Source organism: Gavialis gangeticus, unplaced genomic scaffold (genome assembly GCF_001723915.1).
Source record: "Gavialis gangeticus isolate Ggan-Ray unplaced genomic scaffold, GavGan_comp1, whole genome shotgun sequence".
NCBI lineage: Eukaryota > Metazoa > Chordata > Crocodylia > Gavialidae > Gavialis > Gavialis gangeticus.
The window spans coordinates 91071923-91082624 of NW_017729022.1; the positions used below are offsets into that span (position 1 = coordinate 91071923).

Sequence of the window (10702 nt, forward strand, 5' to 3'; positions counted from 1 at the left end):
TCCTCTATCCCTTATAGTGGTTGCTGCACCCAAGAAAGATCTTTTGTGATGCCACCAGAATAGCTTGGGTTAAGTTTAAATCTAGTTTGAGAAAGAAAATTGCCCTGCAGCAAGGACTGTACAGGATTGTCCTCAGGGCCCCTCAAGAAGCGGGCCTGGGACAGCCACCCCACTCGCCCATCCCTAGGGACAGCCCTGGCCAAAGGCTAGGAATAAATATGAATATGGTTCTAGGACTGTGAACAACTCTGGGCTGAACCCTTTTTAATGGAGCCAATGAGAACTGTCCTAGCTCACATGAAATCTGAATGCAATGTTACCCCTTGTATTCAGAGTAGACTTATTTACACCATGCTTACCAGACTAACCATGTATACTAATATTTTTTGTTTATAGATGTTGATGAAGTAAGTATATTTTTATTAGGCTGAGTGTATCTGATACACCAAACTCCACAGAGCAAATCAGAGGGAGAGAACTATAATAAAAACATCACAAACAATCTCTACCATATAGTTTATTTGTTCAAATTGTGGTCTCTTCAAATGGCTAGTTTTATGTCTTCTAAAGGGAATATTTTTCCCTTACCACAACATGCAATTGAGAGAAGGCAAATGATTATGGTCTAATGGCATTTCTTTTTATGGGGGGAAATATTATTTTCCAGTTTTTTGTTACTATTTTCCCCTTGCTCCCATTTTAGCTTAAATTTCAAATGGCTGATTAAAAAACAGTGGGATCATTTATATTAGACCATCATCGAAAATAATATACCATACAACATATAACTGTAATTAGCAGTTTATTAAAAATCTGAGAAAATTTGCATTACTTAGAGTAATAAGGTAATACAGACTCATAATCACTGCCCTGTTTCTTCAGATGGCTCTACCATTCCTATGTTTTACCACTAAGATGTGAAATTTCTATGCCCTTGAGGTTCCTGATTGCTTGAGCGCCAAATATAGGCATAGGAGAAAATGACTCTTTGTTCTTTCTAAATATCCCTCTCCTCTCTCCAGCCTTTACAACATCCAGTGGCTAATTCAGTCTTCCTCTCTGCAGCTCTGGTACCTGCCTTTCTCTTTTTGGGGGGGACTTGAGCAAGATGAAACAGGATTGCATTTGGGTGCCACTTAGGTGCCAGATAAATAGAATAAGATCTGGCTCTTATCTTAGAATGTATGTTCATTAGGACACAGATGATTTATAAAGCACCATGAGTTTTTAGAGTATAATACTACTATTTATATAATAAAACATAGGATTCAGTTTTATCAGTGTTTATTATTTGTTGAACAATCTTCTTTTTGCAAATGTTTGCAAAAGAAACATTAAAATAACATTGTTGTCATATTTAAAAAGATACAATTCCTATTTGTTACAATAAAGTATCGAATTCTTTTTCCCCCATAAAATTCTCCCTACAGAATCCTTTGTTCATTGAACTAAAAAGAAGCATTTCTAATACAGTAATTTTATGACTGTTCTTAGAATAATCATGGAAAAGATCAACAACCACTCTTCTAAGAGAGGCAAAATATGAACCTTGAATCCCCACATCTTTTCAGATGAGTTGTTCACATTTGTTATTCTAGCTCTATACTGATGCTAACAATTTTCATTCAGAATGTGAACCAAAATTGACCGTTTGGGAATGCTGTTTTCTAATCTTACATTGATATTGAATATGAACCCAAAATGTTAATTATGACTAAATCTAATTAGGTGAGCATCTTAAAGACACCAGCACATCATAAAAATGCATCCACCATGTAATAAATGTGTATTTTTGTACCTATTATCCTATTTTTACAGATTTGGAAATGGAGGCAACAAAGAAATTTACTGTTTACTGAAGTAATACAATCAGGGCTTTATTCTTGACATATAAAGTCAATAGCAAAACTCCTTCTGATTTCAGTGATCAGGCATAATGCAGTAACATGGCCTGGGAAAGAACCCAGAAGTTCAGACTACCACTTCTGCAGGGTTGTTGGTTATAGCCATGTTGGTCTAAGGATAAGAGCATCAGAGTCTCCTAATGCCTAAAGAATGGCATTTGTGCCCCAAAGCTTGCAAAAAACTTTTTTCCAATTATTTTAGTTGGTCTAAGAAAGGATATCACATCTACCCAAAGAACCTTGCCTGACTACCACTTCTGACACCTAACCATAAGGGAATAATCTGTTCTTATAAAAATGTTAGCATAAGGGTCATTATTTAACTTGTTTCTATAAACAAGAATGAACCTTCCAGTTTTCTGAATAGTTAAACCTGAATTTAGTCCATTAGGTATGTTAAATTGCACTTAATCATTTTTATTTCCTTTTCATCGTAGCTACAGAGCTTTTTCTTTTTCCTGTTCATTAACTTATGGTGGGAAGACAGTATATCAAATGAGGAACTGCAAAAATACACCAGTAAAAAAATCATTCTTTTTCTTGGCAAACTGGAATGAAAAGTAAGTGTTAATCTTCTTCTGAACTATTCTTGCCTGTATGATTTTACACAATGAATATTAGATTCAGAAAATGTAGGGCAGCATGACTGTCTTCTAGTTACATTGTCAGCTCACTTGACTTGCAGCAATAATGTTATAAATATGCTGCTGCATCAATATCAAGTGAAGGACAATGGATAGATTAAAAGCTGGGACCATATTTCTTTAATCCATGTCATTATCCTCAGCCCTAGTACAGGATAGAAGCTGCCTGAATCTGTGTTACATCTGGACCAAAAGGATCCTATGCATCTTCATCTCCATTGAAAAATGGTTCCCTCTAGTCCAGGGAACCTGAAGGGAGCAGAGAAGGCAGAAAAGAAGGGAAAGCAGCCATGTTGGCTGAGGACAATACTTTTATATCTCTTGCCACTGAAAATAAACTGAAAGAGAAAGGAAATGCAACTCCAGGCCATGCCTAGTTTTCACTCACTGGGTAGTCCTGAGGGCAGAGAAGCAGTTTGAGGAAACAATCTGATAAAAAAAGCTTCAAAAAACCCACAGTGCAAGGGAGCAGAGATTGAGTTTCAAGCTATTCAGACCCAGTGCAGGTGCTTGGAGCCTCTGCGATAAGGTTCCTCTGGTCCCCCAAGGGACTTTTACATGAACACACACATGCTTGTAAATTGTATTTGCTCTTACACTTCTTTGTGTAGTGTGTTACCCCTCAGGAACAAGGCAGGACAGATATGCACCCTACAGACTGACTAAATAAGATATAGGCTAAGTACGAATAGTCAACAAGCCCAAGGCTGAATTGATTCAGTCTGTGCAGGTTACTCTAAGCTGCAGAGTTTAAACTGAGAAACAACTGGACACACATTTACTTTTGATTCAGGAATTTCACCCACATGCCTGCAGTGGCTCAGGCTTCACTGCAGTGGCTCAGGCACAGCTATCATGGACTGTGTGTTTGTTTTCTCTGCCTGCTGCCCTCAAGGTCTCTAAGATTTGCAGGCCAGAGTCACAGCAGCAGGACTCTTTCTGCTTCCATGCACAGGCAGGGTCTGCTTCCAGGTGCCTCTGGGCTTTATAGTTCACAGTCACAGCCAGCAGTACATTTGAGAAGGGGAAGGGGTGTTTAACCCCCCTCCATGGCCCCAGCTGGGGTTTGCCTGGCAGGGGGGCAGTCCATGCCTCCCCACACTCCCAACCCTTCTCTGGGGGTGCAGACAGGGATGGAAAGCATACTGGGATGCTGCGGGACTGTGATTTAACTTGAACACAGGAAGGGGTCTGGGATAGAAGTTTCATAAACTGATTTGACCCAAACTCATAGTTTCATAGTTTCTATAAATCCATTAAGTCTGATACTGCATTCAACCAGGTTTATCTTAAACCCGCGTCAGCCATTTTGAAACTGGCTTATGTGCACTGAACTTCTGTTCTGTTACAGGTTTGAATTAGTTTCTGATTACTTAAATCAGTTCATGTACATTCTGTCTCTAGCCATACAGAAAGCATAAGCTTTTGTGAACTCTAACTCACTTCATCGGGTGCTGCTAAAGGACAGCATTTAGAACAGTATATAAAGCAAAGTGGTTTGAATACAAAAGGTGGGAAGGGGGAGAGGTAGATGGATAGGAAAGGGGAAGGCAAACAGAGCTGGGAGAGGCATACAAGCAAAGAACTGAAAGGAACAAAGGCTAATCCAGGTAATGAGACAAGAACACAAAATCCCTGTTTAAACCATACTTACAACTCAGTCTGTGGATGATTTCTTGTTCCACAATGTACCATTCAAACTGGTTTGGGGAATTTTGCTGCCTGAGAACGGATAGCCTGAGGTTAGCAATGGAATGTCCAAGGAAGTTAGTGTTCTGCCACAGGCCTTTGTGTGTTTCTGCAGGTGATGTCATATCAGTGCTCTTTCATTCTTGCCTGTAGACATCACCCTGTCTGTCCAATATAGATAGCAAAGAAGCATTGTAATTAAGTATTAGCATATGCGACACTGGTGGAGTTGCAGGTGAGTGAACCTTGGGTATTATACTTGTTACTGAGTCCAGTGATGATGTGGTCTGTAAAGAACGGGGGACAGTGCAAGAATTTGGACCCATTGCAAGGCCTAGTATCTTGCTGAGGATGGGAGTTAGTTAATCTGTTGCTTGAGAGGTGACATTTGAGGTTGGGAATTTGTCTGTAAATCAGGATGGCTTTGTTCCCCAGTGTCAGTGGGTCTGCCAAGTACCCCTGCTGCCTCTCTTGAAGTCTCTCTCTTCTAACATCCTCAGGTTATAGGTATGATCCCTTTTCCACCTTCTGGAGTCCCCACAGCTTTTCCTTAGTCTTCTGGTGCCCGCAGGCATCCCTCTTTCACTCTCTGTTCTACTTATTCCCCGAGTCTTGTCGCCATTGGCTCCCTACGGGCCAGGACCCGCCCCCCGTGGGTAATAATTTCCAGCTGCCCCCCATCTCCTTAGCAACAGGGCCTCAAGGGAGACCCTGTTACACCCAGGTCTATCTTAAGATGATCAGCTTTTCCAGGAGGGTTTGGAGGTCATTAATGATGCATCTAAGGTGTTCAGGATGGGGGTTGTAGGTGACATTTAAAGGGACTCTGATGTCATTGTCCAAGAATGGTATTGTAGCAGGCTTGCAGCAAGGTCTGAGTCTGGCTTTGCTTGATTTGCATGGATGCAGCTTTGGGATTGTATTGTAATTGAAGGAGTTTCTGCTTCAGATCCTTAAGGTATTCATTCTGAACGGTGAAATCAGACCAAACATGGCTGTAATATAGAGCTTGGTTGTAGATGATGAATCTACTGATGTGCTTAGGGTGAAAGCTGGTGGCATGGAGGTAGCTATGGTGGTTGATTTTTTTCCAATCAAGTGTGATGGCAATGTGGCCATTGCAAACCTTTACTATAGTGTCCAGGAAATTCATTTGTTTAGTGGAGTACTCCAGCATTAGTTTGATGGAGGAGTGGAAGCTGTTAAAGTCCTGGTGAAATTTCTCTATAGATTCCTTCCCATGTGTCCATATTATGACAGTCTCATTGAGGTATACCAGGGAGGTGAGAGGGCACCTGTGGAGCAAATGGGCTTCAAGCTGTGTCATAAATATGTTGGCATACTGGGGGTGCCCATGGTAGTGCCTTTAAGTGCTCTTAGGTGGCCAGCTTTGCCAGCAATTACCTTGATGTCTTATGGAGAAAACTTGGTGTGAGAAGATTACCAAACAAGTTTAACTCGTACTGTCCTTCCTCCTCCTCAGGACGTGATAAGAAGGTTGGGGACTGCAGGCCAATAGAGTCCCAAGCAGAAAAGTAAGAAACACTCCAGAAATAGTTTCTTGGGAGGACAGAAAGCAATGAGCAATGAGAAGTCCATACCTTGCTGTAGGGCAAAGATGGTTTCCTCAGTTTGTTTTTTGTGAATATTTCTGACAGTGTAAGGCTATAATGTTTGTTATTGTAAACCCCATGTTGTGAGACACTCAGATAAATCTACAGTAGAAACGCGGGCAGACCAACTCTCTTATTTTGCATGTCATACCAGCTGACTCTTTCTATCACCTTGACTGCCCCTTATTGCCTATTCTAATCGATGACAAAACCATCACAACTGGGTACCTGTTGGCAAATATTGCCTTTTCAATATTCAGCACTGACATTTTACATTTAGTATAAGTGTAGTATGGTAAGTATGATCAAATCAGTTGACACGGTTATGGTATTTAAATTATAAAAAACTAATAATTTTACTAAATATCTGGTACTGAATATTTTATTGTAGTTCAAAGTTAAGGAAGAAAAGTTGTGTGTTTGATTAGGCTTTTTAAAAATGCAGCCTAAGATAAATATTTGGTAAGTTTGTTTCCTATAGTACTTTATTTGTATCATTTTAGTATCCTTTTCTTAATAAATTCATTTCTTATCAGAAGTTCGAAGGAAATTATTTGCTGGTGTGTATTTAAGTCTTGAGAAAATCAGAATTGTCTGAAGGGAAGACAAAGTAAATAGAGTTGTTCTTTATCAAAAGAAATTAATCCTGATGGGATTTTTGGTTTGCCATAGATTTTTGATTACCAGCAGTGCAACTGTATAACTAATATGGTCAAGAGAGATAAAGAATATAGACATGTAATAATTGTATCACTAGCAAATGATAGGGATAGAAGTTTTTATGATGTTAATATTACATGTGCATCTTTTAGTAGCACTAATAATGAAGTTGCATAGAGGCGATGTGGCCAGGGACTTATATTATTAGCTGGGGATTAATTGTACAAAATTTCAACATTATAAGTGGTTTGGAAATTGGTTTGGAAATATCAGTAGAAACCTAGATACTCCAGTGTGCATTCAGAGAAACTCTCCTGAAAGCAATGGCATTTTGGCAGATTTACAACAAATTAAGGTAAAATCCTGCTCTTGCTTATGTGTAAATTCCACTGCCCCTCTATCCAATATTCACTAGCTCTAACCTTAATGCTTTAATGTTTCAGTGGAGTTTCCTATAGTTGTTTACTCCTTTGAGGAATGAGTATACATATTTTTAAAAGCACCAACAATTGTATCATTCCATTAAACAATTTAGAATGTCAGAAATTCTTCACTGTATAATTTAGATTTATCTCAAGTTTTAAAAGTTCAAGCTAGTCCAGATTTGTACTTTCTGAAAAGCTTGCTGATTATTGATTTTGTACGTGTAGAAAATGTAATTAATTTCCATTTCTAGTTGATAAGTCTGACTCTGCAATGTTCTCAGCAAAAATCAAAAATGCCCTTTTGAACATGTACTTGCATTCCAGGAAAAAGAGAAAATAAAGTGTTGCAGATCTCTGAACTAGTGACTTGCAGAGTTGCCTTCTGTATGGAAATACCTTATTTATTTGAATTCATGTAAACTAATATTTTAAACTAGTTTATACAACTTCTGAAAACAATTAAGCAGCCAACATGTTCATGATATTTGCAAACATGAAATGAAGCTAGTTTATACAAATTTACTGAAAATGCTGTGACTTGCATTGCTTTTAAAACTATCTCTATCTTTAAACTGTGTTTTGAAAAAAACAAAGGCATAAGAATACAGCTGGGCACCTGGGCAGGTGCAATGCATAAGTGACTTATGACTGCCACTGTGCTGCCAGTGTGATTGCATGGTGACAGTTGCTTCATTATTTTCCTCTGCACCCCTGCCCCCATGTTGGTACCCAGGGCAGCTGCCCTGGATTTCTCACACTAATTATTCCACTGGAAAAAACATTGGTGATGCATGCATAAATTAGAAAATGGCATCATATTGTGCCCAGGATATATGCACTAATTAGTTTCAACAGAAGCTGTCTATGATCAGGTCACAAAATCCTTGGACACAGGTGTTGTGGTGGACTTAGTCTTTCTGGACATTAGGAAGGCCTTCGACACTGTTTCTCACCCCATTCTCATTAAAAAATTAAGAGATTGTCGTGTTGATGCCTACACAGTCAGATGGGTTGCCAATTGGCTGGAGGACCGCACCCAGAGAGTGGTGGTGGACGGGTCATTTTTGAACTGGAGGAATGTGGGCAGTGTGGGGACGCAATCAGGAAGGTTAACCACGCCTTGTCATGCATCCACAGATGCATCACGAGCACATCCAAGGAGGTGATCCTCCCCCTCTATATGACATTTGTCAGGCCACAGTTGGAGTACTGCATCCAGTTCTGGGTGCTGCACTTTAGAAGGGATGTGAACAACATTAAGAGGGTCCAGAGGAGGGCCACTCGCATGATCAGGGGGCAGCAGGGCAGGCCCTACAAGGAGAGGCTACGAGATCTGAATCTGTTCAGCCTCCACAAGAGAAGGCTGAGAGGGGATCTGGTGGCCATCTATAAACTGGCCAAGGGAGACCAGCAGACAATGGGTGAGTCCCTGTTCCCCCGAGCACTACTGGGAGTAACAAGGAATAACGGCCATAAGCTGACAGAGAGTAGATTCAGGCTAGACATCAGGAGGCACTACTTCAGTCAGGGTGGCTAGGATCTGGAACCAATTTCCAAGGGAAGTGGTGCTGGCTCCTACTCTGGGGGTCTTTAAAAGGAGGCTACATAGACACCTTGCCAAGGTCATTTGACCCCAGCATCCTTTCCTGCCTATGGCAGGGAGTCAGACTAGATGATCTGCTCGGGTCCCTTCTGACCCTACCAACTATGAAACTATGTTTCTCTGAGAGTAAAAGTTAACCCATTACCATGAGTTTATAACCCATTTTTCATTCACTTTCTATTCTAAAGTAGTTCATATTAACTGAATGGCTTTTGCATGCAGCTCTAAAACCAAATTTAGTCCTCCCCTTCTCTTAGTGATTGATCATTTGGTGGATTACACTGTAGAAGCTACCTCTCCTGTAATGTGACCTGAGGTTAACTGTGCAGCCACAATGTAAAATAGATATATCAGTTGCATTTTCTTTCAAAAAATTGTTCAGTAAATTCAGTTGCAATGTACAGTAAAATGTGAAAAGTGGTAACTACACACAACAGCATTAAAATGTGCATTCATTTATTTATTTTTTCTTTTTCTGACTTTCTTTCAGGGTTACCTTTCCTCTTCGAATAAAGTCTCTTCCAAGGGAAACTATATTGGCAATAAAACTATATGGGGTAAACTATGCATCTCAAAATACAGAAGTACTTGCTTGGGCATGTTGTCCCTTGTATCCAAAGCAGTAAGTTCATTTGTATATGATGGCTTAGAAAATAATGTTCTTGAGCTAAGTGTTGCTCACAGCCTGGAGGGGATATGCAGAGACAAAATGCTCATTTGGGAAGCTGTGCAGAACTTTATTGCCAGAAGACTGAAGCAGTAACAAACAGTAACTGCTCCTAATGTGTCTTTAGCAACCTTGTGCAGGGCCCTCCCTTCTACCCAAAGCACTTTCAAGGGCTGGTTTATCCACCATGCCTTTGGTTTGGGCTTTTCTAATAATCTGACACTTACGGAAGTGAATTCCCCAGACATGTTGAAGATGCCTATTATCTTCAACATTCTTGCTAAGACAGGCCCTCTTTTTCTTTCAGTTTACTTCCCTGTTCCCAGACCCGCACTCTCATATTTCCCAAGGAGGTGATGCTAGGAGGTGAGGGTAGGTAAGGCAGGGAAGGTGGGGCACCCACCCCAGGCACCAACTATGAGGGAGCACTGGGATTTGCCCCACTGCAAGTCTTTGCTGTAGGAGGGGGATCTCAGGGCTGTGTATCTGGAGGGTGGGAACAAATAGAATGATGCTACCCTCCGCCCCTTGGGAGTCCTTACCACAGCAGGGGAAGCCATGTGATGCCAATGCCCAGCCATAGTAGTGCACAGCCAGGAGAAGGAGAGGTAGTGCAGGGATCAGCAGAATGATAATTCCCCAGGATTTGTCTTGGAAGCCCAGCCATGGCAGAGCTGACAAGACATCCCTTCTCCTCATCAATGCTACTGTGTCACCCCCCAACCCCATCTTCTGTGGTTTTCAGAACCTTCCCTGTCCCTATCCCCACCCCAGATGCTCAGTGATCACTACACCACTGATGCTAACTTAACCACAATGAACAGTCTCATTCCTATTTTAACTTTGCCTCCCAACAAAACAAAGATGAAATACCCCTGTCACTCTAGATAAATAAAATTAAGCCAAGTTATTTTTTAAAGTACATACAATCCATCCAAAAAACAAATCAGGCCTTGCAAAGGGACTTACATGTTGGGATGTTCAGCATCGCAGGGCTTAACTTTTAGGTGCCTGACCTCCAGGGTGGAATCCCGCAGTCCTGAGTTAGGTGCCTCAGAGTGAGATTTAGAACAGCCACTTTAACTAATTGGAAGTGTTAGACCCCAACTCCATGCGGCGCCCAATGACTAGGGAGATGACGATCCAATTGCTCAGAGAGCAAACACCAGCACACATTGCTAGCAACAGCTTTATTCAAAATGGAGGCAGCTTCGGACTAGCTCCCAAGAAACTGGGAAGCCATCCCAAACATTAGTTCTTTCCACATTTACACACCTTGATTCATGCTTATTAACATTTACTCCACCTTTGTTCCTCCTATCTCAAGATCTGCCTCTGTTTACTGTTTGTTTCATTAGCATGGAATTACCTATGTATTTTACCTATTTACGTGTCTTTTTGCTATGAGCGCATGCCTAAGACTTTGACCTCCACTTCCTTCGATCACTTGCCGTTTCTTGCTGACTCCTCCTTCATCTCCAAGGTCTTACTTCTGCT

General features: G+C 40.9%; 1 protein-coding gene across 1 annotated transcript in view; it reads left to right on the forward strand.

Moving 5' to 3' along the window:
• PIK3C2G (phosphatidylinositol-4-phosphate 3-kinase catalytic subunit type 2 gamma) overlaps window positions 1-10702 on the forward strand; it is a 448194-nt gene that overhangs the window by 113101 nt on the left and 324391 nt on the right. The window contains exons 12-13 of the mRNA XM_019515837.1: window positions 2342-2464; window positions 9029-9160. Coding sequence (XP_019371382.1) covers window positions 2342-2464; window positions 9029-9160 — 255 coding nt within the window. The remainder of the gene's footprint in view (window positions 1-2341; window positions 2465-9028; window positions 9161-10702) is intronic.